This window comes from Tricharina praecox (assembly GCF_024521635.1).
Source record: "Tricharina praecox strain CBS 144465 chromosome Unknown BZA05scaffold_1, whole genome shotgun sequence".
In the NCBI taxonomy this organism is placed as follows: domain Eukaryota; kingdom Fungi; phylum Ascomycota; class Pezizomycetes; order Pezizales; family Pyronemataceae; genus Tricharina; species Tricharina praecox.
Window position 1 is genome coordinate 311,762 of NW_026250403.1, and position 27,712 is coordinate 339,473.

Here is a 27,712-nt window from a genome sequence, read left to right on the forward strand (position 1 = left end):
CTCCTCCAGTATCCCATAGATAGACGTGGTGTCAATCCAGTGTCAATCGCTACCCGTTTTTTGCTACTGCACCTACATAAGAGGTAGGGTGGTGGTTCTGGTTCTGTTTGCAGATATCACGATCACGCAGAATCAAGTCCAAAGAGAGTAACCAAACAAGCACCATCCCAATTCCTTTATGACTTGACACCAGTTCGATTCCATTCCATCGATTCCATTCCCTCAAACAATCCCCCAACCCAACCCGTCCCGTGCAAACCTCAGGCCCCTTAGGCTCCTCCCTTCCTGATACTTGGATACCCATCCCCACTCCCACGGTCCCACCAGTATGTATACATCCTACGTACTGATACACGCAAACACAACAAGAAAAACACAAGATGCACCGCTAAAGTATAGTAAAGTAAGAAGGGTTATGTAAAAAAAAGCGCGCAACTACAAATCCGGTATATGTAAGAACCCCTCGCACTCACACAACAAAGCATCCCACTTCCACCACCACTACCTTCTGGCCACGAAGGAAAAGAAAAAAAAAGAAGAAAAAAAGGTGTAGAAAGGGGAGGGCCAGAGAAAAAACCGAAAAGAAAAAGAAAAGAGAAACAAAAACAAAAACACATGAGAAAACACGCTCCGTAATCCCCCCATTCCCACTCCCTCCCCGCCCCCGCCACTAACTGCCCTGTACTGCCTTGCGACTCCCCACCCCACCCCCCATTGTTTTCTGATATCCAAGTTCGCGCCTTTTCGTAAGTAACATACGATATAGTTACCACCCAACCAAGCAACCAAGCAACCAAGCCAGTTTCCCAACACGCCTATGATAAGATAGTGAAAAACAATGAGAGAGAGAGAGAGCAAAAAAAAACAAAAAAAATGGATGATAGATGGTACAGATCGAGGGGTGGGGCGGAAACAAAAAAAGCAAAATCAACCGTTATTAACGACAATGGTAGAAGCTGACATAGGAGAAAAAACTCAAATCGGTATATATCCAAGTCTAATCGGCCTTGACATCTGAAACTTCGCCGTCGTGAACCAACGTCGCGGATGATGACGTGGTGGTGGGAGTATGGCCCTCGTCGATATCGTCATCCTTGCGACTTCTTCGAGTTGCGGCATCTTCTGATGATTCCAACGTGCTGATCGTAAGTTCTGGTGTATTCTTCTGTGGTGTAACCACCTCATCCTCTTCCGGAATCATATCCTCCTCCTCATCGTGCTGTGGCGCTGTGGTGGATCGAACGGCCTCCTCCTCTTGCTCTTCGGGAATAGCTTCATCCGAAGAGTCTGACTGGGTGTTGTGCGTGGCGGGTATTGTGGCAGAGAAGCGCTTGCGTGTTGGCGACGGTGCGCCGGTAGAGAAACCGGGCTGGGCCTCGATGATGAGCGAGGGGATCTCGCGGCTGTTCCGCTTGGGGCTGGATCCATGCGACGAGGTCTTCGATCTAGGCGGGGAGCCAGATTCCACCGACATCCCTCCCATCGCCGAACCGGCGCGCAGGGCAGGCTGGAACTTCGAGGACTCAACTCGCTCGTGAACTTTGCTCGCCGAGCTCTTGGTTGGTCGCATCATGCGCGAGAGGAAATCGCTGCTGGGTGCGGGAATGTGGTGTGCGGCCGAGGACGCGGGGCGGCTGGATCGGCCACCTTCTTTGTCCGAGATGGTGGATTTCTGCCGCCTGAGGCCTCTCTCTGTGGACCTCGAGGTACGGGTAGCTGCCGCGGCGGATGGTGGTCGGCGCGCGACGACGGACTCGACGGGGACACCGCCCTGCTTGGCGACCCAGCTGGCCGTCGGCGCAAATGCCGATCCCTTGAGTTCGGCTGGCTTGGTGGCCTCCTTGGGATCCGGCTTCGGGACTGGTTTGTGCGTCAGAACTGGCTTTGGCTTCGGCGCAGCCATGACGGGCTGTCGGGGCTTCGTTGGAGGCTTCGATACAGGCTTGGGTGCTGGGGGAGCCATTGACTTCTTGGGAGCAGTCGTAGAATTCACCGGCGCGGATGGTGTTCTTGTGTGAGTGCGTGTGGGACTGCGAGAAGGAGGCAGAGGAGAAGGGGTTTTTCTACCGGCCGCCGGAACAGAAAGGTTCTTCGCAGCCGGTTTGGAAGCTTTGGACGCTAGCACGGACGAGGGCTTTGTTTGTGTCTTGCTGCCCGGTGCTTCTGCTTTGGGCGCTGTCTTCTCCTTCTTCGGCTGTTCCTTTGTTGCCAGCTTATCCTTGGCGGACTTCGTTTCCACCTTTGGTACAACTGTCGCCGATTTCTCGACAACAGGCGCAACCTTCGCACTCTCCGTCTTGGTGCCTGGGGCTGGCAGAGCTGGGATCGAGCTCTCGATCTTTGGCTCCTCGGCCTTCGCGGCGGGTGTCGCGACGGGTATTGTGGCGGCGGGTGTCGCGACGACGGGAGGGGGAGCGTCCTTCTTGGGCGGATCCGCCAGATCCTCCGCCGATGTGATCTCGACTTTTGCAGTCAAGGCAGGCCCGAAAGGAGAAGCGCCAACGGTCGCGTCGGCACCCGGGGTCGCCGGTGACGATGGCGACATGGGCAGCTTCTGTAATCCGAACCCCGCGCCATCCTTCGCGCCCACGGCCACGAAGGAAGTCCGCACTCGACTCAGCGGCTTCGGACCGGGACTCAGCTCGCGATTGATCGGAGGTGCTGTGCCGGGGGAGCTGGGTGCCGACGAGCCCTTCTCGAACATGGCGAGGAGGTTCTTGACGCCTCCGCCGCCGCCATTCTTTGCGCGAGCCCCTCCGATCTGGCCGGATGACTCCGGAGAGGCCATCACGACGTGTTTCGGTGTCGGTACTAGCCCCGGGGTACGGCGTTCGAACTTTGAGATTATGTCGTAAATGGCGGGCGAGCTGTTGGCAGGGGCGCCGGTGATGGGGTTTATGTTGGGGGGGAAGGCTGAGGGTGCTATGTCTGCGAGATTTGGGGGGTGTGTTTTGCTATGTTGTGTGGTATCGTTGGTGGTGTCGGTGGTGGTGGTGGTGGGTTTGGTGGGTTTGGTGGTGGTGTTGGTGGTGGTGGTGAATGTTTCGGGTGGAGAGCTGTTTGACGACGGGGAGAGAGGGTGTCTCCTGAATAATGGGCCTGTCTTCTGCCTGCCGGTCTTAATGAGAGGTGTTCAGGAAAGAAAAAGAAAAAAGCAAGTAACAGAGCAAGCAAAATCTGTCCGTCTGTTTGTTTTCCCCCCCTCCTCTGTCTTTCTGTCTTTCTGTGTCTCTTTCTCCCTTTCCCACTCTCTCCCTTTCTCTTTCCCTTTCCCTTTCTAACACACCGCGCGAGGGCGGGCGAGGGTATTCACTTCTAGAGTACTTGTAGGTACGTACTTTGATATTGGAAGAGACTTACCACACACGCTTTGGGGAGCTAGATATCTAATTTCCTAGGGAGCAACACTGGCTCTCTTCTCTCTCCCGATATGGGGGGTGGGTTGGAGTCGAGGAGTGCGGTTTCAGGAGAAATCGAAGTGGACGCTTTTTTCCTTCCCACACACCCTTTTCCTGAACCAGATAGGACGAGGAGATATCGTCGGACGCGAAGATAGGGCAGTACGAGATGGGGCTTTTTTTTCCCTTGCTGTTGTGCAGGTTTTGGAGAGGCGAAGGTGGGTTTTGGATTTGGGTTGGAGGTGGGAGCGTTGTTTTTGGGTTGGGGTGGATGAGTGAGTGAGTGGGTGATGAGGGGTGGAGGTAGCGGTGGAGTTGGTGGAGGCAGCGGTGGAGTTGGTGGTGGTGGTGGGAGCGCGTGTGATGGCTTGCGAGAGATTGATTGCGCGCCGGTAGTGCGATTTGAGCGAAATAACGGGGGAGGAGACGGAGGAGGGGGGGGGACAGCACGGGGGGATTAAGAACTCTTTCTTCGTCTCGGGGAGGAGGGGGCGGTCGGGCAAGAGACAATGACAATTGTGTGCATGCGGAATTGTTTTGGTGGTGGGTGTCAGATTAATCCGGTCTGTCGGCCGCCTTGCCTGTGAAATGCTGCAAAGGCAAAGGCACTGAGAGGGGATGATGGTGTGCGGCGCAGAGTCGCCTGTCTGGGTACGCGATCAGTCTGATGTTCCACCCACCACCCACTGCCCAGTGCCCACCATTTGCCCCCAACCAACCACCGCCAATTGACGAGCGCCTAGCAAGATGGTTGGAGCATGAGGCAGAGAGCGCCCGCCTCCTTCGATCCGTCGCTTTCTCTCTCCGTCGCAGAAGGTTTGCATCTCTACTCTAACTACTGCTCTACAGGTACTCTGTCCGCCCCTGAAGAAGCCGTGTCCCGCTAACCGACCAATACGGCATCACAGGTACACAGGTGGGTAGCAACCACGGCGATTCGCGAACAGCTGGCCAGTCAGCCGGCCAGGAGGAGAAGAAGAAGATGTCTGCTCAGCGACGGGCGAATCAAGCAAGCGAAATCGACGGAGGGAGGGGAGGGGATCTGCCTGCTGCTATCCTGAGGCACATACCTCTACTGCAGGTACCGCTTACGGCCGTTAGCACCGAAAAAGCATCTTCTACATAAGTTCTGGCTAAGCTCTCACATCACTGCCACAGAACTGACTGCATACGCGTTTCTATTCTTGCACACACTTCTAAGTGGCCACACTGCACACTGCCACAGCTTCTGTCGCGAAGCCACAGTCTCGTATCGTCGCGTCTATCGAGAGATCTCAGAAAGGACACGGTGGCTAGTGCGACCGGTCGTGCGAGCTCGAGGCTGCACTGTAAATACATGATAGAGCTGCAACTCTGTCCGCTGCGCCAGCTAGCCCCGCTGGGTGGGGAGTAGAGTAGGTGCCATGGTAGTAGGTGGTTTCGCTGTATATCGACGGGTTTCACCTGTACCAATGGTATCCCTCCGATAAAGTACCTACCTGGACGGGCGCGGGTCGCTGGTGCGCACGTAGATATCTGCTTGCTTGGGTACCTAGAGTAGATACCTGCTAGTATGGTAGAGGTAGAGTGCTGTGGCTGCATGTCATCATCATCATCCAATCCCTCCCCCACTCCCGCGAACAAACGAAACAACTATGATCTAAGAAGTATCTACCCCACCAAAGCACCCGCCAGCTGCATCCACCAGCAACGACAACCAGCAACACCCAGCAACGACAACCAGCAACACCCAGCAACAACTACTATACACCACAACCAAAACCCTCTCCCGCAATGGACGAACCCCCAGCCAAGCGTCACCACCAGCACCCTCCTTCCAAGGGCGGGCGAGCATCGCAGCCAGTCGACACGACCGCCAAAGACGCCGAGCTCCTGGCGAGCAACAACCCATTCATGCCAATGTTCCTGCACTTCCGCGAGGAGCTGGACACGCATCACGACCGTCGCGAGCGCGTGATCAAGGCCTCGCGCGACGTCACCGCGCTGAGCAAGAAGATGATTTTCACGCTGCAGCGGTAAGCTCGCCCGCACCTCCGCCGTCCAGTCTACAGTCCAGTACAACTAACCCCGCACCCCCCACAGCGCACGCAAGCTCGCCGCGCCACTCCCCGCGGCTCTCGAGGCAGAGTCCTCGCAGCGCCTATCCGAGATCCACTCCGCGCTTTCCAGCATCGCGGCAGACCTGCAAGGCGTGAACGCGCAGCGGTACCAGCGCAACATTTCGGGCGGGCTGCAGGAGCTGATGGAGGCGCTGGCGTTCCGGCACTACCTCGTGACGGGGACGCTGCTATCGTACACTGCTGCTGCTGCCGACCCCGTGCTCGCCGGGATCGAGCTCACGGTTGCGGATTATATACTTGGAATCTTCGATTTTGTAGGCGAGGTTATGCGCTTCGCTATTACTATGGTTGCGCTTGCGGGCGGGGAGGGGGGCGATGCGCACAGGATTCTGCTGGATTTGAGGAGGATCCGTGAGGAGTTTGAGGGCGTGGATACGATGCATCGTGAGGGCGGCAGCTACATCGGGAAAGATGTTGACAGGAAGATGGTCGTCATGAAGCAGTGCGTCGAGAAGGTTGAGAACGCCGTGTATGGCGTGATCGTGAGGGGGAGTGAGAGGCCGAAGGGTTGGGTGCCGGAGATGGAAACGTTACCGATGCAGGTCGGCGGGAGGGATGAGTAGTGGTTATTATAATTTGTGTATGCTACACATGACGGCGGGAATGGCGTTTGGTCGGAATCTTTATGGGTTTTGTGGTTTTTCTCGCTCTCTTCTTTCTCTCTTTATTCTCTCTTCCCTGCAAAACCGAATGTACTACATGGAGAGAAAAAACGCTTGCCTGCTACACAGCAGGTATCGTACGTACTGGTTAGAGTAGCCACCAGCTCTCGGTCAAATTCACAACGAGACACAAGAACAAGAAACAAAACGTAACGACGAATGAGTGCGGGTACAGGTGCGGGTGCGGAAACATCACACCGTGGGTGCGTGTGGTCTGTGCATGTCCGAACAGCAGTATCTAGACTAACCAGCGATAGCGTCGAGGCAATCTCGCTACTAATGAAATGAAGTCATGGGGGTTAGTTGCTCTACTCTATGCTAGTTGTGCAGCACGGGCCGCTTGGATGGATGGGTGGACATCATTTGTATGCACAGTTCGGAAGCTGCACACTCGGGATGTCCGGGTGTTCCGTGGGTGGGGCAGTTGCATTAGAAATATATACTCTAGATACCGAGTCGGCGGCAGTGGATGACGAGCGAGCTTCTGGAGGCTGGAGTGGTGGATTCGACCGTTCAGACAGAACGTTCCGTGATACTCGCACTGTCCGAGTGATGGGCAGTTCGAGTCACCATCCTGTCTGCCCTACCTAGAGTATCAATGGAACAGCTTATGTATCAATGGAACTGCCCGCCAATGGAACTGCCCGCCAATGGAACTGCCTGTCAATGGAATTGCCTGTCAATGGAACTGCCTGTCAATGGAACTGCCTGTCAATGGAACTGCCTGTCAATGGAACTGTCGTATGAGCAGCCGAAACTCTAGAGTGCCGAATGTCAAGTGTCGAGTGTCGAAAATCGAGTCGAGAATCGAGAGTCGAGAGTCTCGACAGCGGGTTTCAGCTTTCAGGCTTTCAGGCTTTCGGCATTTGGCGGGGAGCATTCGACACTTGTCACCATAAATTTAGATTTTGGCATGCACAGTGCATACTGCGGTGCAATTTAGGTACATAGAGGTACATATCATGTACGTTTCTTTTGACCGAGCCGTCAAACCCGAATTCCGAATTCCGAATTCCGGGGCTTCCGGGCTTCGGTTGTCGCCTGTGCTCTATATCTAGCAGGACGGAAGCTGGACGGAAGCTGGACAGTGGGAGACTTGAAGTTGCATCTCGATTCCCAAAGTTCTCCGCTGCCATAGATATTTTTGGGCTCGGAGGTCTAGACTTCGAATTCCATTGTCCCGGCGATGGTCTTTGCGGCCGAGAGTTCAGACGATGTTTCGATGGATCTCCATGAGTCGTTCGCTCGGATCGGCACGTGCGAACCTACCTGTTGCCGGTAGCCTCGTCTCGACCGGATGAAAGGTCCTCTGGCCGATGAAAGGGCCCAAATGGCCAGCCGAACCTAAATCCATCATCCAACATTCAGGGTACCTTCCTAACCCTGAACCCTAATTCCACTTGCAAATCTCGTCCCCATATTCCAAACTGTTATCTACAGACTACCAGTGACCACCCCACGGATTTAGCCACGGGTTCGAGACAGAGTGTTTTGCCCCCTGTCGTTGGCAGCCGCAGAGTACATACGGGTATGTAGGATTTCCCCCCCGCCAGAACGATCACCATCTGCAGCCTGCAGCCTACAGGGATCGCGCGCGCGCGGCAGGGCGACCGACCGACGGAACGTTGGCGCCGGCTTAAGGCCACAGTAACTAGCTTACCTATGGTAGTTACTCTGGGTAGATAGCTGTCAATCGTGTCCAGCTTCAACCTCACCCACCTTCAGCCAACAGCGGAAAGCACAACATCGCATTGTCACCGAGATGTGGGCACCACTGCAATGCTTGCAGATGACGATTCTCCTCAGCAGTGTAGCGCGGGGCTTCTTCGTCGCGCCGTCAACAACGGCGCTGCGCCGCCTCTCGCGGCCGTCCGACTCCGACTTCGATGTGCACAGCGGCGCGCTGCTCGCGCCGATCCTGATCCCGCGCGTCCCCGGAACCCCAGGCTCACTCAAGGTGCTGCGGCACTTCCAGGACTTCTTTGGCAACTCCCTGCCCGACTGGAGCGTCACCACGCAGAACTCGAGCTACACTACCCCGCTGTCAAAGGGGAAGAAAATCCCCTTCGTCAATTTCGTGGCTACGAAGGATCCGCCCTGGGTCGCCCCCGGTGACGTCGGCCGTCTAGTCCTCGTAGCTCATTATGATTCGAAGCTCACCCCAGAGGGGTTCATTGGCGCTACGGATTCCGCGGCCCCGTGCGCGATCATCCTCCAGGTCGCCCGCTCGATCGATGCGGCCCTGACGAGGCGCTGGAAGAAGCTGAAGGAGGAGGGGGATGAAATGGCGATGGAGGAGGAGCGCGGAGTTATGGTGCTGCTGTTGGACGGCGAGGAGGCGTGGCAGAGCTGGACGGACACGGATAGTCTTTACGGGGCGCGGTAGGTCACTCCCCTCTGTAGTCTGCAAGGAGAGAGAATGCTAATACCGGGCAGCGATCTCGCGCAACACTGGGAATCGCAATACCACGCCCCGCTGTCGGCGCGGAAGACACATCTCGCCAACATCGACCTCTTCATCCTGCTGGACCTGCTTGGCTCAGCCGCGCCCAAGATCCCCTCCTACTTCCCGACCACGCACTGGGCGTACACGGGCTTCGCGCACCTCGAGCAGCAACTGCGCGCCGAGGGGCTCTTCGCCTCGCACAAGGCGAACCCGGGCAGCTGGTTCCACGAGGTCGACAAAGACAAGGGCCAGTGGTACGGCGGGATGGTGCAAGACGACCACGTGCCGTTCATGCAGCGCGGCGTCGAGGTGCTGCACATCATCCCCTCGCCGTTCCCCCGCGTCTGGCACGAGATGATCGATGATGGTGACCACCTCGATATGGACACCGTCAAGGACTGGGCAGTGCTCACCACGGCTTGGATGGTCGGCGCGCTGGGCCTCGAGGATTATTTGGAGAGCCCAGCACCGGCCCCCGGAAGGAGAGGTACGAAAACGGAGCTGTGATCCGTGAGCCGCTGGAGAGAGGCTGATGCGCGTGCGTGCTGGACTTGTAGGATAGTAAATACCATACCTTACCATACCTTACCATACCACACCGAGCCGATGGACGAATCGAAGAGACCTGTAGAAAAAATGTCGCTACTTATGCCTGTTCTGTCACGTTTATCGATCCGAGTGGTTTGCCTTCATTTAGCGGCTGAAGATGTGGTTGTGATTGATTATTGATATCAAGTCCCGCCAGTCCAGTCCAGTCAAATGAGTCCTTTTGATATCTGTGAGTACAAGTCATGTAGGTAACTCTTTTAAGTCTGGGTGGCCATCCGCTATTTATTCACCGTAATACGGTAATTATTGCTTCACGTCCGATTTGTGTTGTGCTTTCCACACGGGTAAGTACTATAGGTACACTGTATTCATGGCATCTCAATCGTGCGTTTTCGGAACCAAACCGAGCCGGCGGCCTTAAACCTTTGTCAAATTGCTTGCGGTCGTGCACGACGACATTAGTTAGAGCGCGGTTAGTTGCTGTCGCATATCATTTGTCAGTAGCAAACGCGACAACAACCGACGAGGTGAAAGAACTTACGGTTCTTGTTAGTTACTATTTACGACGAGTGAGCGAACCGACAATCTCACAGAGGATCCGGGAGGAGAGGAGAAGAGAGCCGGGAACTCCAGGCGCAAGTGCAAACGGTGCTACTATAGCTTCACAGCCGCTACCGCTGCTGCCGCCTCCTGCACCGCATCGACACCACACCACCTAGTTAAGCGGCCAAACCGGAAACGGAAACGGAAACTGACGGGACATCGAATACCATACCGGCCGGCCGGAGAAGCAGCTACGGAGTAGGTACTTATCGACTCTCGTGCACTCGCTCGGAGCATGCCGGTGTGAATACCGAGCTTGAGCAATCCCTAACTAGGTACCGTCAACACTGGCCGCGGCCCCGGGCCAGTACTTCTCTATGGCATGGTGAGATGGATGAGGGTTGAGCGGAAGTGGAAAGGGAGAGGGAAATGGAAAGGGGAGAAGAGACGGGTGAGATTTGGAAGAGAGGGAAGCGTCCCGTCGTGGGTTGACAATGCTCGCGGCAGGGGCGTATAGGGACTGGTATGTGACCGTCACCGTCGGTGGGAGCAGGAACGCCAGGCCGCAAAAGGCATGGAAATCCCATATAAAGGATTTGGAAAACCTTCGAACGAAGGGACAGAGGGCAGGTGGGAAGAGCGGGCGAGTTAGCCCGTAGGGGAGAGAGGAGAGGTGGGAAGGGGCGGGCGGGCATGCAGGCCCATTTCAGTCTTTACCGTGTATCTACTTTTCTGGGACAGCCCGGGGCGGAGGGCAGGGAAAGCCACATCGGGCCGCTCGGTGCAAGCCGGGTTGGACAGTGGCGTGGAAACGGGGGGTGAACGGAGTGATATTGCCATGATCTAGCTAGGTCGCATGCAATCAATGATTAAACAAAAACAAGGCCTCAGTCAAACTGGCAGATACCCCCCCATCGAATGCTATGGTCCGATTGGCAGCAGTCTCGACTGGATAGACCGATTCTGCCCGGTTCGGTTTGACGATTGACGCACTCTACCTATACATATAATTACCAGGCTAGGAGTCGGACCAGTGTTCGCTATATCAGCCGGCTAGTGGGCTGCGAAGTGCCTAGCAGACTGGGTTGGACGTTTTGATTGAGCAATACTAACTGTCCGGTCAATGTGTTCCAATGGGTGATACCTAGGTTAGGTAGGTATCTCAGATCCCACGCTTTGGAGACTTCCGAATTTCGACCTATAAGTACCTACTTAATGTAGGTAAATGCAATGGTAGAAGGCGTCTTTATGAAAGGTTAGCTATACATCGGTAATACGCCGTGAAACATAGGTTACTCACCATACGAATCTGCACCTTCTTTGTTCTTGTGAGACGTCCCAGCCACAGTTAGCCGCCCTTGAGAGGAGATTGCAGTTTACCCCGCATGGTGAAGCCGCAGAGCTCCCTGGGAATCGCCCACCATCAAATCAACTACCTACACCCCATAATTCTTTCCCCATACCGTGGCCACGCTGCAATCATCGCCACCAGTTTTTCTTTTCATCCCCCACAAAAGCTAAATGGAGGAGGAGAAGATGCAGAAAATGCCACCAGCTCACAGCAGTGCTCCGTCTGCCATTTCGATAGGGGCCTACCTCGTCCGCAACCTGTTGACGGGCCTCGTCCTCCAATACAACGACAAAGAACATAAATACGAACTCGCCGAGCGCTAAGAGATTCTCTTTCGCGAGCAGCAGACGTTTTGGATCGAGCCCCTCCCCGAATACCGGTTCTCCGGACCCGAGAACGTGGTATACTCACTGTGGCAAATCGGGATGAAGGGTCCACCGGCGGTAATGGAAGTAGTCAACGGTAAGCGCGAGAAGGCGACCGCTATTGGTAGATACCTGGCGCACGGGCATACAACGGCGCTCTGGAGGTTTGCCAGGGTGGGGGACAGGAACGATGGGTGCGTATTCGATGTGACTACCTAGGTCTAGAGGGGAGAAGGAGGGGTGAGAGAGACCGCTGGGTATGACCACTGGGTATGATACTGACTGATCGGAATGAACGAAGCGAATTCTACTACATCTTCAACCTTCATTCTGGCCTCGCTCTCGAAGGGGGCACCCTTATGAATATATCTGGGAAAGATCATAAGAAATACACTTATCTGTGCCAAGATGAGCACCAGAGCAACGATTCCGCCCAAATGTTGGAATTCGTGATCCCGTACGCTCCATTCCCGGATTGTCGATCCATCACTCGAGCAAGTCGAGCCAACCACCAACTAACCGCGACGACGCCGCAGTATGACACCGGTCCCCGTCGGCTGGCTCCAGATCAAGAACGTATCCACGGGCCACGTGCTAAGCCATACCTACGCCTATTCACCGCCGCGTCTAATCAACCAGCAGCTTCCGCCGGTCCGCACTTTAAACTACCGCGAGACCTGGGATACGCAATGGACGCTCATCTCAGACAAGGGAGAATACGTCCTCAAAAACCGGCTTACCGGATGCCTGCTGACGACGGAATTTGAAACCAATGGTCCAAACGAGGAGGATAGGCGCGGCGTGACCATGATGGGCGGCGGATCTCCACTCACCATCGAATTGGACGCCCAAAGGAATTGGAAGATCTGGGATCGGAAAGGAAACATGCTGCTGGGTGAGGCACCAGCCTCGACGTCAGTGGAGGGGAATCTTGTTGTGGCTAATAGCAGTGTACCGGATCCGACGAGGAGCTGGAGGTTGGTGTGAGTTGCATACCTTCTGCTACCTACCTATGTACTCTCCCACAGGGCTCTGGGCTAATCATGAGGCGGTGTAGGCCGATGCACGAAGTTGATGCGACCATGATTGCGCCGGTAAGCACCAATACTTGAGCTCCTGCGCTGTATGTACTTGCTCCGACTGAGATAATAGACAGGAAGCAAGCACTCCACCTATGTATGCTGCGAAGACTGTTCGTTTAACCTCAAGCCCTAGCATAGTTTCTGAAGTGTAGGAATAGATGGAATCAGTGAAGAGCTCCTAGGTAGTCAGTCTGGTCTAGAATGAGGTTGTTCTGGATTGTGGTGCATGTATGCGGGGATACTTTTGTCCGCCGCCAACAGGTGAAGCCTCCGAGGAACGCTCGACGGCCCTTCGTTTGTAAATCGGGACGGAAACCGAGCGGGACGGGAACAGTTGTACTATATGTTTTGCACCTTGTATGTGCTCCAGATCGGCAATGGTCGACTACTTACTACCAAGTACGATTGTATTGTACGATAGGATGAAACAGAAAGCCCCCAAGCAGTCTACGCCTCAGTAAACCCCAACTACGTTACACGGCATGGGGGGATTGAAGAGCGGGGCTCAAGCCGTGAGAGAGCCCCTCCACGACAAGACACCTTCCCGCGCGCGCCCCCACCAGCAAATGGCCCCCACCATCCCCACCGGCTCCTACCTCCTCCGCAACCAGACCACAGGCCTGGTGGTGCAATACAACGGCCAAGGTAAATTCGAGCTCGCCGAGCGCGATGAGATACTCCATCGCGAGCAACAGACATTCTGGGTCGAGCCCCTCCCCGAATACCAGTTCTCGAGCTCGGGAGACGTGGCGTACACGCTATCACAGATCGGGATGGGCACTGTGGAAACACAGGTGATGGAAATATATCAAGGCAGTTGCGACCGAATGGCCCCTATCGGTAGATACCGCATGCATGGCCATCTTACCGCGCTGTGGAAGTTTATCAGGCTGGAGGATAGGAAGGATGGGTGCGTGTCCAATGCGATTTGGTCAGGAGTAGGAGAGGAGGTGAGGCGGGGAGGGGAGGACCACTGCTGACTTGCTGAATGATACTGTGCAAAGTGAATTCTACTACATCCTCAACTCTAACTCTGGCTTTGTTCTTGAAGGAGGGATTTCCCCCACTACGAAAGCTGAGGAATCCGACCAATTCGGCCAAGGCGATGAACCCGGTGAACCCGGTGAACCCGCGGAACCTGAGGACGAAACTTACTTATACCAAGTCAAACTGGAGAGCGATGCTCCCGCCCAGATATGGGAATTTGTGATCCCGTACGCTCCATTCCCGGATCGCCGATCCATCACTCGAGCAAGTCGAGCCAACACCAACTAACCGCGACGACGCCGCAGTATGACACCGGTCCCCGTCGGCTGGCTCCAGATCAAGAACGTATCCACGAGCCACGTGCTAAGCCATACCTACGCCTATTCACCGCCGCGTCTAATCAACCAGCAGCTTCCGCCGGTCGGCACCTCAAACTACCGCGAGACCTGGGATACGCAATGGACGCTCATCTGCGCCCTTGCGTTGGGGCGGGATAAATCATATAAGGGGAGATACATGATCAAAAACCGGCTCACCGGATGCCTGCTCGTAACAACGTCCGACGCGAACAGTCTGAAGCAGGAGGATATAAGCGGCGTGACCGTGATGGACGGTGGAGATGCACTCGCCTTCGAGCTGGACGCCCAGAATAATTGGAGGATCCGGGATCGGGAAAGAGGAACCCTACTGGGTGAGGCACCGGCCTCGACGTCGGTAGGGGGGAATCGTGTTGAAGCTAATAGCAAGGAACTGGATCCAACGAGGAGCTGGAGGCTAGTGTGAGTTGCACATCCTCTCCTGCTCCCTCGAGCTCCGAGTTAACCACCAGGCGGTGTAGGCCAATGAAGGACATCGATGCGACTACGTTCGTGCCTGTAATTGCCCCCTGCGCTCCCTAATTTGCTTGGACTGAGAAAATAGCAGGAAGGGGGATTTCTACCTGTCTATGCTGGGAAGTCTGTCTACTCGACCCCAAAGCCGTAGCTTTGGTTCTGGAGGGCATGGAGCGTGATCGATGCGAAGAGCTCCTGGGCTGGTCTGGAACGAGATTCTGAATATATGGTGCATGGATGGGGGGATAATTTTTATGAGGCCTGATGGAATCTGAGAACAGCGGGATAACTACCTATGTCAATGCACTCAATAAGAACCGAGTGGCTAAAATAACTAAGGGGAGTGCCGTGATGTTTGCACTCCTGTTTCGGCAATGCAATCGTCAGCAGTCAGCCCACTTGGTAGCCACGCCAGCCCACTTGGCTATCCAGCCCAAGCTGCGAAAGTGATTTCCACACAATGTACCTAAGTAAGTATTTAAGTACATAGGTATCGCGGCCAAACAAAATGCCTTCAATAGCCCAATACCGTACTAGCAAATCAATCAGAGAGAGTTGGATTTTAGAGTGCAGCGGTACTTCATACCTTATACTGAGCTCCGACTGGCCATCTCCCGGTGGAGCCCCACCTCGAGGCCAGTAAGTGCGGACAAGCAGATGGTGTCGAGACTCAAGATCCCTCTTATCCTCGAAGGCATGGCGTGTCACATGACGTATGGCTGTCTCTCATCTCGAGCGTTCTGGCATCCCTCCAGGGTTGATAGGGAAGGAGGATGCGGCTGTCAGCTCATCAATCTTCGAGTAGAAAAGAAACACGCAACCACGACGAAGCACGCTCGCACCCAAAGTTTTTACGCCCAGCAATGGCCGACATCATTCCCGCTGGCTCCTACGTAATCCGCCTTATAGGCTCGGGCAAGGTTCTGTGGTCCGCCGGAACCACTGGCACGGGGGTGAAAGTCGGGGTCCGCAACGAGGGGAACCCCCAGTACCGCGAGGACCAAACTTGGTACATCGAACCCATCCCGGAGCAGCACGAGTTCTTCGATGAGAACACTCCGACGCTTTACACGATAACCCGACTGGCATCCGGGAGCTCCCTGGACGCCCCCGATCTAAAGAGAGACGGCCGCCTCTGGACCTACAAATCGCACGGTGCGCCATGGCAGCTCTGGAGACTTGTCGAGGTGGCGGATTGCGATGATCGGTATGAGCCTCCCCCATTACATATACAAATTCTCCAGCTTCTCGAGATGTGCCGGGCCCAAGCTGAATAGTGTGGCCTCCTCCTGTGTCAGCATGCACTACAACATCATCAACGAGTTCTCGGGCCTGGCACTCGACAGGTCCATTGAAAAGGACAAGACCGAGCGCATAACCATGTGGGATAACAAGAACAATGCAAATCAAAAATGGGAGCTCGTGATCCCCGTGTCCTCGGTACCGATAGGCTGGCACCAGTTGAGAAACGTCGGCACCGGCCACATCCTGAGCCATTCCTACCCGTCATCCCTCCCGATCCTTATCTCTCCCACCGAACCCAAGCACACGTCAAACTACTACGAGACGTGGAGAACACAGTGGGCGATAATCCATGGCCACGGCTTCAATGGTGGTGCCGCGGTCGGGTCTTTCCAGATCAGGAACCGGTTTACGGGTGGGTTCCTGCGTCCTCGGGGCAGCAAGAGCCCGGCGATTTCGAAGACGATGGAAGAAACCGTCAATGGGTGGCAGACGTCTTACTATCGCGGTGAGAAGCTCTGGACACTGGAGCTCGACGGACGGAGGAACTGGAAGATTGTGGAAGAGGCCACGGGAAACCTGCTGGGAGAGGCCGTGCTCAGGAGATCCTTCGGTGGCGGAAACACTCTCGAATGCTGCAGCAAACGGCCAAATCCTCACACGAGCTGGGAGCTGATGTGAGTTGCTAACCCCCTCCTACCTACTTATGTACTCTTCGCAAAGCTCCGGCGCTGATCGTGAGGCGGCGTAGACCGATGCAAGAAGTTGATGCTGCCGTGACCATGCCGGTAAGTGGCCAATAGTATCATACTAGAATTCCCTGCACTTCCCCACTTGCTCAGACTAAGGGGAACGGTAGGGAACGGGCTCCCCACCTGTTTATCCTTCCAAGAATGTCAACCCGACTTTTGCACCGTAGCTTGGCCTGTGGAGAGCATCGCAATCGACATGCAGAACTCTCGGTCCGGTCTGGAATGGGGGTTTTCTGGATATGTCGTGCACAGGTGCGGGTATAACTGTTATAAGATCGAATGGGAAACGACGATAGCGGGCAATGTCAATACACTCTATACAAACTGAGTTGCTAAATAGCTGAGAGAACTTGAATCGTGATACTTACCTAAGTACTCATGCATAGCTGGCCTATTCGGCAGCCATCTCAGCCAGTTTCTCTGCGCAGCCCAGGCGGCAAGGGTGAGGTTCACACGATACGGTACATGCTTATCTGCAAAAAAAAAATAGACCCCAGAAGTTGAAGCCCCGCGTTCGTTTGGGTGTTGCGCCGAGTTTACTCGGGCGCAAGCCATCTACGTATACCAGGCAAGCAAATTTTGCGGTTTGACGTTCACTGAAGAACATCAGAGAGCGTACACTGTTTCAATGAGGTTCTGGCGCATTATTATCGTGCAAGCTCACTCGTACGCACATAGGAGGCAGGTATATACAAGGTATGTAGTACCTTGGGACTGTCGGGTCAGGACTCAACAACGGTTAGATATCGGCACTAGTTAGTTAGTTACCACTACTTTACTGTACTCGGTACTAACTAATAGTGAGTTCGAAGTAGGCATCGCGGCCAAACCAATTACTTATCATAAGTACTGTATAGTGAAGGGGAGGGTAAAAAAATACGCTTTGTGACCGTACCGATACGGTCACAAAGCGTATTTTTTACCCCCCCCCCCCCTTCACTGTACAGTAGGTACTAGGTATGATACAACCCATGAACTAGAAATTGAAAATATCAAAGCTGGTAAAGTAGAAATGTATACAAAGCTTTACTATTTAGTATCCAAATTTCTCCTATGTGGTGCTCAGCCCTATAGTAAGCTAGTAATACCAGAGTAAGTAAATGTTACTGCCTACAGTACGTACCTGTTGTTGTATGCCGATATTTAATGGGAGCGAGCCCAGAAGGATCAGTGACACGTGAAGGAGCTGAAAGAGCACGTGAGGGGCTGACAGTATGATGGGTACATGTTACATAGTACTGGTTTTAGCGTGTCCCGTGACTTTCGATACCATCCAGTGTTAACGAGGAAGGAGGGGTGTGGCCGGTTCGAGCTCGAGCTCAAGTTCAAGCGCAGAAGAATCCCTTCCACGCCGAAGCAACTTCCCCGCCATTCACCCAGCAATGTCCGACAGCATTCCTGCCGGCTCCTACCTCATCCGCCACGTCCCGACCGGCCATGTTCTCTTCGACGCTGGAAACAACAAGCTGAAGGCCGAGAAACGCGACGAAGGGAATCCGCTGTACCGGGAGGCGCAAGTCTGGTGGATCGAGCCCATCCCGGAGCAGCAGAAGTTCTTCGATAAAGCTCCGACATTGTACACGATAACACAGCTGGCACAGGAGAAATCCTTAGATGCGCCTGACAAGAAGCATCTCCACCTACACAAGTCACACGGTGCACCGTGGCAACTATGGAAGTTTGAGAGAAGGGAGGACTGTAAGGAATGGTACGTGCATACGCCAACTACACATGTAGTTTCTCCAGCTTCTTTAGATGTGCCCGAGCTGAATGATAGCGGCAAGCGTGTGTTTCAACATCGTCAGTATGTACTCGGGTCTCGCGATCGACAGGGGGAATTTGAACAGAGGCTATGAATCCAGCAAGCTTAATCTACATCTGCAGTGGGAGCTCGTGATCCCCATGTCCTCGGTGCCTATAGGCTGGCACCAGTTGAAAAACGTCAGCACCGGCAACATCCTAAGCCATTCCTACCCATCGTCTCTCCCGATCCTTATCTCTCCCACCGGACCCAATCACACATCAAACTACCGGGAGACGTGGGGAACACAGTGGACGATAATTCACAATCGCGCTCTCGTGGGTGGTAACGCGGTCGCCTCTTTCCAGATTAGGAACCGTCTTACGGGTGGGTTCCTGCGTGCTCGGGGTACTATGGACCCGACCATTCCGACGACGATGGAGGACACCGTCCGTGCGTGGCAGACGTGTCCCTCTGGAGGGGAGAAGCTATGGACACTGGAGCTCGACGGACGGAGGAACTGGAAGATTGTGGAAGAGGCCACGGGAAACCTGCTGGGAGAGGCGCTCGGAAGATCTTTCGGTGGCGGAAACACTCTCGAATGCTCCAGTAAGCAGCTGGATCCTCGTAGGAGCTGGAAACTAGTGTAAGCAGTCTATTCAACTGTTCGAGAACTTACCCAGTTGCTTACATGCGAGTGATAGTCCAATGGAGGAAGTTGACACCAACGTCACGAATGTGCGATTTTCCTTAGCCCATGCTCAAGATGTTGTTGAAACTAAGTCGAAAACATAGGCAACCCTAGTACCACCTCCCACGTACGAGCAATAAATAACATGGAGCTAAATTGCGAGATGTACGGAAGTAGGTATTTACGATCAGTTATGGTTTTCATTTTTACTATCTCTCAGCGGCACTTGCAAATGTGTTCTGTTACGATTTTCCTAGTCCTGCAAGTGCAGTATTCGCTGAGGCTTAACTACCGTCCAGTCCCGCCGGTGATAAGTTTCCGGGAGAATGTCCCATCGTGAAGCTGAAACACACTTCGAATGGTCATGACGTGGTTAAACAAGCGCCAACCCTAACCCCTCTACTGGATCTGTCATAGAATAGAGTCGACACGCGCCCACCTGCCACCAAAGCTACAAAGCTACCAAGCTTCCACTCGTCCTTCCAGAAGGAACGAACCACACCAGCCCAGAAATAATGCCCAACCACAAGCGCCAACACTCCTCCCACTCCCGCTCGCACTCCCACACTCACACGCCACAAAACAGCACAACTCTAAACCTCCACATCCCCTCCCTCCACGATGCCATCCCGATCGAGACAAGCCTCACTGTCCCCACCGTCCTTCCCTCCTCCCGCCGCATCGCGATAATCGCCCACCCCTACGGCCCCCTCGGCGGCACATGTCACGATCCCGTAGTCCAACACATCTGTGCCGTCCTCGTAGCGCACGGGTTCATCACCAGCATCTTCAACTTCCGCGGCTGCGGCCACTCCAAAGGGCGGACCAGCTGGACGGGCAAAGCCGAGACGGGGGATTACGCCGCCGTCGCTGCATGGACGCTCGATTTTGCGGCCGAGCTGCGGAATGGCGCGCCCGACGGGGTGGAATTGGTGTTAGCGGGCTACTCGTATGGGGCGCTCGTCGCAGCGCAGTGCCCGGGTTGCGACGAGTTGGTGCAGGCGGCGACGAGTCCGCCGAACGAGGCGTTCCGTAAAGCGCTTACGGCGGGGAAAAGGAGCGCAAGGGGCTGGTATCGGAGTCATTCGGAGGTTGGCAGGACTTCGTATTCTGGCGTGCGCTCGCCGCCGCTGCTGCCGCCCCAGCGCTCGTCGATTTCGGAGTCGGATCTGCGCCCACCGTTGTCGGCCCTCGTGGCTGCACCGCTGGAGCCTCAGGTGGACCTGGCTGCGCTGCAGATCGTTACGAGATACCTTCTGATCTCCCCGCCGCTCCCGCCGATATCATCCTGCCTCCTCCCGTCGTTCGGCTTTGCGCCGGCGGTGGAGAGTGTTGCCGACCCACCTACCGCAGCGAAGAGGAAGGGGAAGGGGACGAAGATTCTGGTTGCTTGGGGCGATGATGATGTTTTCACTGGAGTCAAGAAGTATAGGCGGTGGGGTGAGAAGATGCTGGTGGCATTGGGGGAGGGATTTGAGAGCGTAGAGGTAGAGGGTGCCGGTCACTTTTGGGGAGAGGGGCGGTTGGAGGTGGTAGAGAGAAAGATGGAGGGGTGGCTGGCTGGAGGTAATGGGAGAGCATAGATCATATCCGGATGGTAGTACTTAATGTAACTTAGATAACGATTACGATAATGACGGGGAAGAACAAACGTATAGTCATATGATATCACCCATCCTATTGAACCGTATCCAAATATCAAAAACATCCACCGCTCCAGCGGCTCAAGATACATGTACAAGAAAAGAATCAAACGCCTTCCTTCCCCCCTCCATGGCACCCTATGCCACTACAGAACTCCCAAGTACTGCCCAGGAGTACATTTCCAATCGCCCACCTTGACCGGCAAAAACCAATCATTCGTTACGAACCCCTCAGTAGCATTACAGCTACCCATGTTTTTTCCATCAATCCAGCAATAGAGGGCACCCTGGATCTTGCAGGGGTAGGTTGTTACGATACGCTCACTGCTGGGGGTTTTAGAAGATGAGAGTAAAGAGGGAGGGGGGAGATGTACGGTATGGGGGTGTCTTTAGGTGGCGTCGGGTTGGTGACTGAGGTTGTAGTTTCGGAGCGTTCGATGAGGGTTCTGTGAGGTGTCAACAGAAGAACTGGAGGGGGACGATGATATGGGGATATACGCTTGGGGATATGCCACGACAGTAGAGACGAGGGCTGCGAGTGTGATGGCGAGGAGCTTCATGTTTATTTGGTTGTTGACCTGTCTGTCTGTTTTGATCTGCGTTGGGAGAAGGCGCCGATGGGTTGCTGGAGGATATCGAGGTAGATGATGGCTTGGGATTCTCTAGGAGCGTGAAGATGAAACTCTGGCCCAAAGATGGTGGAAACACCCATTGTTTATACCCTTCAAGTTCCCTCCACCTCTCCGCTCCGGTGCCCTTCAATTCGAGCTTCATCCTTCCACACCCCAAAAATCAATATACTTGAATTTTCGTCTACTCCAAAGGGTATCTACGTAGCCCCGTTCTTTCCTCCACTTTCCCTCTCCACCAGTGAGTGACGGTGCATCCCCTTGTTTCATCACATGGACCATGGATAAACCCTCAAACCCCAAACCACTGGGCGGCTCCGAGCGACCGGGGCAGGGGGAGCACGCGGCCACTGTTCCATAGGAAAGCAAAACCCCATCTAATCTCCATCCCCCGCTTTTTAATCTCAACGGTTCACTGGGGTCCGGATTATTGATGCTTGTTTCTCCCGAGGGCGCCGGCATGGTTAACGTAGCTTCCGTCATCGTCGAGGTCAGCGTCAAGAAGCGAACGGTAAGAACTGAGTTGGGGAGTACACAAGATTCTGGGAATGCCGGGACGCGGCACCGTTTCCCTTCAATTCCCATCTGAACGGCCGAGGTGCATTGTGGTGGTACAAACTACATCATCGTATGGGGTATCCATCAACTTATCCACCTCTTTTACCGGGATCTTGTGATGCTGGTAATGGTGGGAGATCGGATTTCTAAGGGTTACGAGAGCAATGGAACCCGAGGGATTGGGAATTGGGGTTTTCGCATATCCTCACCAGTGGAGAAGGACGCGGATCGCGGGGACCGGAGCCGGGGGTGGTGTATATTTCTTTCTCCGGTGATATATCCATTATGGGAAGGCATTGCAGCACCACAGAGTGATATCCCGTGGTTTCTTGCACATGACATGAGCTTGATGCGAGGTCAAGCACTGGGTAATCTTGATTTGATTGACGTCTCTATCTCTCAGCCCCGCACTGCCCCCCTCAACCCAACTTGGCATTCGAAAAGTCCATCTCGGGATGCTGTTCCTGGAACTTCTTGAACATATCCAGCTTCTTCTGCTCGTCGCTGGTAGGCTTGCCCATCTCCTTCTGTCGCTGGTCAAACATCATCTTCTCCACCATCGCGCGCGTCTCGCCGTCGAGATCACTGAGCTTCGAGTTCTCCGGTGAGATCTTGGTGGTATCGATCTTGGGGTGGTGTGTGAGCACGTGCGGCCACCACTCCATCGCGTTGACCTTCTCCAGGTGGATTTCGACAAGCTTTTGGTCTTCGAGGGACCAGGTGGATTCGTCGACGCGGATCGCACTGGGGAGATCACCCTATCATCCATCAGAAGCCGTAGTCCGAAGCGAAGAGTGAGTCTGACGAACCTCCATGATTGGCTCCTGCCCCTTGAGCCCAACCTTAATCTTTTTGGACGAAATCACAACGGTGAGGTCGCGTCCGCGGGTGCCGACAGGGACGGGAACAGAGATGTCGACATCGGCGATGGTCTGTTTCCACGCGTACGGGAGCGCGGCCTGTTCGACGGCTTCCTTCAGACGGAGCTCCTTCTCGGCGGCGGCGTCAGGCTGATCACTCATTATTGTGTTGTTCGGTGGTGATAGGCGATGGTGGGGGAGGTGTGTCAGGGTTTGGTTTAGGGCTGCACTCAGCGAACTGCCCCGCCAAAGCCTAGGCGAGATGACATATGCGGCTGAGACGTGTGTCCGACAGGGGTGCTTTGCAGGACTCGGGATTCGCACCAAACGTCTCCACTCAGAGATCAACACCTCAGGAATAGCACGATCGTTCAGAGCCCAGAGAGATATGTAGGTACTTCGGCGTGAGATCTCTTACAAAATCTAAAATCAAATTTCTAGCATTTACATAGTGATTGGACTCAAAGTGAGTGAAATCGCAAAACTCAACTCATGCAAGCCGCCCCCGATGATAGTTGAGGACGAAAAAAATGCTCACCCCCACCACCGGCCTTATTCAACGGCAACACAGATAAAAAATTAAAAGGGCTCGATAGAGTGATAGAACAAATCTTCAAGTGTTTTGCAGTTGACCCAGAAAAAAATTAGAAGTTTTGGTTAATTAGTTTGTGAGCCTTGAAGTTTGGCAATTTTGTGTGGGGAGGTCTAGAACATGGCAGTACGAGTGACCAACAATGAAAACTCTAATGGCCCGTTTGGATGCACTCACTTTTCAGTTGCAGCTTTAGAGCCAAATTCAGTTCCCCGTCGAGACACCGAATACTGTTCAGTTTCAGTTTCCGGAAAACCTTGAGGTGAACAGAGTGCTTGGCAGTTCTCAGTATACTCAGCCATAAGTCTAAATAATAGGCTTCACCAGAACTTTAATAGTAGACACATTGTAGCCCCGCTTTTTTCTCTTCCTCGTAAAGGGGGTCCATGGTTGAAGTTAAAATGCGGTACTGAGTGGTGGTGAAGAAAAGATCTCCAGAGGCCAGTTCCCGTTCATCGCCGTAGCCGCACAAGTTCAGTTTTTTTCTCCCAGTTTTTGTGCCATCCAAACAGGGTTACAGTTTTGTTTGCTCAGTTTCTCGAAAGACTGACAGTTTTCGCTAAAACTGAGGCCATCCAAACGGGCCCTAACATTTTTTGGCGTAGACACAAATTGATCACTCGCGATTTATCAGTCGAAAAGGAATATCGCACTCGTCACTGCAACTGGGCATTCCCAACCATTGAAGGTGCTCGAGATTAGATTGTGAACACTTGTGTGCGCACTGAAGTCTGTGAAGAGCGAGTGATATGTGGTGCTGGCATCAGTCTGTGCTGTTGGAGTAGGACGCCTCTTGGCAAAAAGTGTTGCTTATCTTATCTCGAATCACGCCGCAACCCCGCTGCTATGGCAACGTCGCGCATCTCACAGCTCGCTTGTTTACAGCCCGTGCTCGTGTCCCCTTCCCCTTCTCGCTTTTTCCTCTCCTCCTTACCTCACCATCCACACTTCCACATCCAACACCCAATACCCAAGACACCAACCACCATTCGCAATCACAACACTACCAACCGCACCACCACCACCACCACCACCACCACCTTCACCTCCGCCTCCTTATCAATTCGCCCTACATCTTCTCGAACGATATCTACCTCCTTTAAACCTAAATTTCTGTCCTTCGTCACCTCGACACAATGCCAGACCCACTACCTCGACGATACCCAACGCGTTCGCGGTCTCAAGCTGGAACAGCTTCCTCTTCTCTCTCCGATACAGCTACCCGTACCACGCGAAATGTCGTTGGTGAGAAGCGAAAGGCCCTGACTGAGTCGACCCTCACCCTTGAGAACTCGCGTTCGAAGCCCGACAAGGCACCCATACCGGCGACCAGAACTACTAACACCACTACCACCACCACCTCCACCACCTCCACCACCACCACAAGAGCTGGAGCGAAGGGTGCACTAACGAAGAAGCCCGCCATGAGATCGAAATCGGCTGGATTATCCGCTGCTCCTACTAGACGTTCGGCCCGTACCGGTAATAACAAGAAGCGCAAATTATCCCATAATAGTTCGCAAATCGATGCTAAAACCATTTGTGCCATGACGTTAGCGCATACCAAGAAGGTCACCTTTGCCACAAGTCCTAAGGTTGCTCTGGAGGACAAGGAGAATAACATACCCCCGAAGCAGCCGACCGAGTCCGAGACGGAATCCCAGCATATCGACGAGGAGACTGACGTGCTTATATCCACTTCGATGGGTGCACTCTCGGTCAAGCCTATCAGAGTCACCAAAACGAAACTCCAACCACCGTCTACTGGAACTTTCGCCGAGAATATTCCCGAGCTCCCCGCTCTTTCTCCCATGAAGGTTCGTAGACCGAAGAGAGTGTTCACCGCTGTTGACAAGGACATGGAGGACGAGCTCCTGTGTCCAACATCTCCTCGACTTGCCGAGAAGCCCAAGCGGCCTATGCAACCGCTTGGAAAGAAGAATGCTATCGATGGAGCCGAGCTGTTGATGTCAAAGCCCAAGCCAGCATCGGCTCTATTTGGGTCACCAGCAAGGAGACTACCCCTGTCGCCAGCCAAGCAAAAACTCTCCAGCTCCACGGCACATGCTCAAGCCTCTCCTTCAAAGCCTAGTCTACTATCGTCACCCGCTCGAAGACCTGTGAGAAAGGGTGCGAAGCTGGGAGGCGGAGGATCATCCTTGAAGTTCTCATTGGATCTATCCAGTGACCCCTTCGCTATACCAAAGGTGGCTGACGATGCCGACAACGTGTTTGGTTCTAAGTCTATCATCGAGCGCAAGTTGCCGGTTAAGAAGGAACAGGAGCTTCCGAAGAATGGCCTCAATGGTAATAAGGCTTTCATCGATCTCTTGAATTCTATCAAGAAGGAGAAAGCAGCTAAGAAGGAGGTTTCCACTGAGAAGAATGAAGCAGAGCCCCTTGTGGGAGATGTTGTGGAAGCTTCGGACATGGTATCGGGTGGTTCCCTTGATGTCGTGTTTTCTGGTTCTACCACTCCTGCCACACCTCCATCGATGGTCAACCGGTCGAAGATCTCTCCTACTCCTACTCAAATTTCGAAGAGAGATTCCTCGGAGGAGGGGAGCGCTGATATCGGAATGGCTGATAAAAACACCGACTTGGCTGCGGATATTGATGAGCCCAAGTCGAAGCATTACCGTAGTCCCAGTGAGGGAGGTAGTAGCTTCGGTTTGTTTGATGCCAACGCCGAGGATGAGGATGATATGGACTGTGATTCGGAGAATGTTCCGCCCCCACAAGTGGCGACAGGTCCGAGCGATGTTGCTCGCGACAGTGGCCGTGAGTTCGGGCACGAGCTCAACCTTTCCGTGATGAACCCTAGCAAGACGCTTCATTACGGATCGTGGAACGAGGTTCCCGTCGACCCGATGCTCTTGAGCGAGGATATCAGCGATGTCGTTATTGGCTACGCCGATGTGCGCCAACCTCCTATGACCGTTCCGGTCAAGTTCCACGACGACGACGACGATGTTTTCGGCAACGACAACAAGTCCACCCCAATAGACCATATGCACGATGAACGGTCCGGTGGCGTGCTTGCTGGTGCCGTGGTGTTTGTCGACGCGTACACCAACGACGGAGCCAACTGTGGAGAGACATTCGAGAAAATGCTCAAGGGAATGGGCGCCAAGGTGCTCAAACAGTGGTCCTGGAATCCCGACTCTGCCACCCCTGGAAAGGTCGGAATCACCCACGTCGTGTTCAAGGATGGATCCCCCAGGACCCTGCAGAAAGTCAAGGCAGCTAGAGGATTGGTGTCCTGCGTGGCACTGAGATGGATCATCGAGTGTGCTCAGCACGACGAGTGGTTAGACGAGGGATTATACGCCATCGATTTGGACGACGTCCCGCGTGGAGGTCACAAGGTTAGTGGCACTTCACTCCCTAAAAACTAACTTGAGCCACATACTGACAATTAATCAGCGCCGCAAGTCCATGGAGCCCCAGCGAATGGACGAGCTCCTCTCCAAACTCTCATCTGGCCCCAAGGACCGCAGCAAGAAGACACCTCCCAAAACCGCCGTGAAAGCTCCCAAGACCCCGGCCCGCCAGCAGAGCAATAGCCAGCTGCTCCCCAAGACCGTCCCGCCCAAGTTCGATCTGGGCCCTACTGCGGTTGCCAATCCCTACCTCCTCGAGCGGATCAAGATGGCCAAGCGGAAGAGCCTGCAGTTCGCCCCTAAAATCGGCAGTCCTCTCGTCAGGAGCTGGCCCGCTGAGTAGGCGGAATCGGGGATTTATGGGCAATAGACATCAGCACTACGCCCCACATCTCACTAAGGGAGATGTGGTAACAGACAACGAATCGGTGTATGGTTTGATACTTCCTCCGCGTTTTGGCATTGTTTTTTTCGATATTCGATTCGCTGTATATCTTTTGTCCTTTTTTTTGCTCTAGTTGTATAAGAAACCGGAGTGTTTTTTTTCTTCTGTCTGTTTTGCCTGGTATCTTCAGTGTTGGTTTTTTAGAATCCTGTGTGACATGAAATGTTGTTTCTTCCCGGTCTTATTTTTGGTCTTGTTTCGATGAATGGTTTATGTATGTACTTAGCGGGTTTGTTTGTTTGTTTGTTTGTTTGTTTGTTTTATTGGGCTGGATGGATTGCTTAGGGCTTGGGCACGATTATTTTTTTGCTGTATGCGATCATTATCACAGTGGTGATGGAATGAGCATGCTAAGGAAAGAGTGGATGTGATGAAGGGTGATGGACGATGTGATTGTTGCTATTGCTGAGTGATGGCGTGTGATTACTTGGTACTTGCTGCGGGTGCGGGTGCGGATGCTGGGTGCTGCTGGGAGCGTGCACGGAATAAGATTAATCGCATGATTACCTACATAACTGTTACAGCTGTCGGTGGTACGACCATTCGTTGTCTGCAATAGTTACTCGTGACAGCCCTTGGGAGGAGTAGAGCATAAGTCAACAGCCATAGCCTGTATGTAGACCTCTGACCGCTAAGCACGAACTACTGGTAGGTATATGCCTTCCATGTTCTACTTACTATACACCTTCTAAGGGCTTGGGATCATAGATCATAAAACAAGCCCATCTTGTTGACAACTCAACTGGACATTCCATCTCCATTTCAATTGTAGGTACCCATATAGCTTCAGTTCTTGCCATGCCATGCAAGACCTCCGACAAACAAAAGTGATTGGTGATG

At 53.9% G+C, this 27,712-nt stretch overlaps 11 protein-coding genes across 11 annotated transcripts; 8 read left to right on the forward strand and 3 right to left on the reverse strand.

Moving 5' to 3' along the window:
• Positions 1 to 661: 661 nt before the first annotated feature.
• BZA05DRAFT_381093 (uncharacterized protein) lies at positions 662 to 3,096 on the reverse strand. Its single transcript, XM_051481967.1, has one exon. The coding sequence runs from the start codon at positions 2,786 to 2,788 to the stop codon at positions 998 to 1,000; it is 1,791 nt and encodes a 596-aa protein (XP_051344005.1). The 5' UTR covers positions 2,789 to 3,096; the 3' UTR covers positions 662 to 997.
• A 1,989-nt stretch (positions 3,097 to 5,085) lies between these two features.
• BZA05DRAFT_381098 (Translin) lies at positions 5,086 to 6,535 on the forward strand. Its single transcript, XM_051481968.1, has 3 exons — positions 5,086 to 5,413; positions 5,481 to 6,383; positions 6,438 to 6,535. Exons 1-2 carry the CDS (start codon positions 5,172 to 5,174, stop codon positions 6,079 to 6,081), a joined length of 843 nt encoding a protein of 280 aa, XP_051344006.1. The 5' UTR covers positions 5,086 to 5,171; the 3' UTR covers positions 6,082 to 6,383; positions 6,438 to 6,535.
• A 953-nt stretch (positions 6,536 to 7,488) lies between these two features.
• Positions 7,489 to 9,195, forward strand: BZA05DRAFT_381099 (peptidase family M28-domain-containing protein). The gene is made up of 2 exons (XM_051481969.1): positions 7,489 to 8,562; positions 8,617 to 9,195. Exons 1-2 carry the CDS (start codon positions 7,943 to 7,945, stop codon positions 9,131 to 9,133), a joined length of 1,137 nt encoding a protein of 378 aa, XP_051344007.1. The 5' UTR covers positions 7,489 to 7,942; the 3' UTR covers positions 9,134 to 9,195.
• Positions 9,196 to 11,105: 1,910 nt separating this feature from the next.
• BZA05DRAFT_381107 (uncharacterized protein) lies at positions 11,106 to 12,920 on the forward strand. Its single transcript, XM_051481970.1, has 5 exons — positions 11,106 to 11,628; positions 11,736 to 11,891; positions 11,971 to 12,417; positions 12,492 to 12,528; positions 12,591 to 12,920. Exons 1-5 carry the CDS (start codon positions 11,495 to 11,497, stop codon positions 12,666 to 12,668), a joined length of 852 nt encoding a protein of 283 aa, XP_051344008.1. The 5' UTR covers positions 11,106 to 11,494; the 3' UTR covers positions 12,669 to 12,920.
• A 65-nt stretch (positions 12,921 to 12,985) lies between these two features.
• BZA05DRAFT_381115 (uncharacterized protein) lies at positions 12,986 to 14,680 on the forward strand. Its single transcript, XM_051481971.1, has 5 exons — positions 12,986 to 13,426; positions 13,521 to 13,730; positions 13,809 to 14,282; positions 14,342 to 14,378; positions 14,428 to 14,680. Exons 1-5 carry the CDS (start codon positions 12,999 to 13,001, stop codon positions 14,485 to 14,487), a joined length of 1,209 nt encoding a protein of 402 aa, XP_051344009.1. The 5' UTR covers positions 12,986 to 12,998; the 3' UTR covers positions 14,488 to 14,680.
• Positions 14,681 to 15,109: 429 nt separating this feature from the next.
• BZA05DRAFT_381125 (uncharacterized protein) lies at positions 15,110 to 16,659 on the forward strand (the record flags this gene model as incomplete). Its single annotated transcript, XM_051481972.1, has 4 exons — positions 15,110 to 15,543; positions 15,635 to 16,255; positions 16,330 to 16,366; positions 16,438 to 16,659. 4 exons carry the CDS (start codon positions 15,110 to 15,112, stop codon positions 16,495 to 16,497), a joined length of 1,152 nt encoding a protein of 383 aa, XP_051344010.1. The 3' UTR covers positions 16,498 to 16,659.
• Positions 16,660 to 17,712: 1,053 nt separating this feature from the next.
• BZA05DRAFT_414224 (uncharacterized protein) lies at positions 17,713 to 18,866 on the forward strand (the record flags this gene model as incomplete). The annotated part of the gene is made up of 3 exons (XM_051485246.1): positions 17,713 to 18,038; positions 18,136 to 18,717; positions 18,776 to 18,866. 3 exons carry the CDS (start codon positions 17,713 to 17,715, stop codon positions 18,864 to 18,866), a joined length of 999 nt encoding a protein of 332 aa, XP_051344011.1.
• Positions 18,867 to 19,028: 162 nt separating this feature from the next.
• Positions 19,029 to 20,420, forward strand: BZA05DRAFT_2570 (Alpha/Beta hydrolase protein). Its single transcript, XM_051480089.1, has one exon. It carries the CDS (start codon positions 19,278 to 19,280, stop codon positions 20,343 to 20,345), a length of 1,068 nt encoding a protein of 355 aa, XP_051344012.1. The 5' UTR covers positions 19,029 to 19,277; the 3' UTR covers positions 20,346 to 20,420.
• A 1-nt stretch (position 20,421) lies between these two features.
• BZA05DRAFT_2564 (uncharacterized protein) lies at positions 20,422 to 21,047 on the reverse strand. The gene is made up of 3 exons (XM_051480088.1): positions 20,904 to 21,047; positions 20,780 to 20,851; positions 20,422 to 20,732 (listed from the first exon to the last, which is right to left on the reverse strand). Exons 1-3 carry the CDS (start codon positions 20,963 to 20,965, stop codon positions 20,552 to 20,554), a joined length of 315 nt encoding a protein of 104 aa, XP_051344013.1. The 5' UTR covers positions 20,966 to 21,047; the 3' UTR covers positions 20,422 to 20,551.
• Positions 21,048 to 21,856: 809 nt separating this feature from the next.
• On the reverse strand, positions 21,857 to 22,676 carry BZA05DRAFT_381134 (nuclear movement protein nudC). The gene is made up of 2 exons (XM_051481973.1): positions 22,402 to 22,676; positions 21,857 to 22,350 (listed from the first exon to the last, which is right to left on the reverse strand). Exons 1-2 carry the CDS (start codon positions 22,612 to 22,614, stop codon positions 22,012 to 22,014), a joined length of 552 nt encoding a protein of 183 aa, XP_051344014.1. The 5' UTR covers positions 22,615 to 22,676; the 3' UTR covers positions 21,857 to 22,011.
• Positions 22,677 to 24,180: 1,504 nt separating this feature from the next.
• BZA05DRAFT_440075 (uncharacterized protein) lies at positions 24,181 to 26,770 on the forward strand (the record flags this gene model as incomplete). Its single annotated transcript, XM_051486572.1, has 2 exons — positions 24,181 to 26,412; positions 26,471 to 26,770. The coding sequence occupies 2 exons, from the start codon at positions 24,181 to 24,183 to the stop codon at positions 26,768 to 26,770; spliced, it is 2,532 nt and encodes an 843-aa protein (XP_051344015.1).
• Between the last annotated feature and the right edge of the window lie 942 nt (positions 26,771 to 27,712).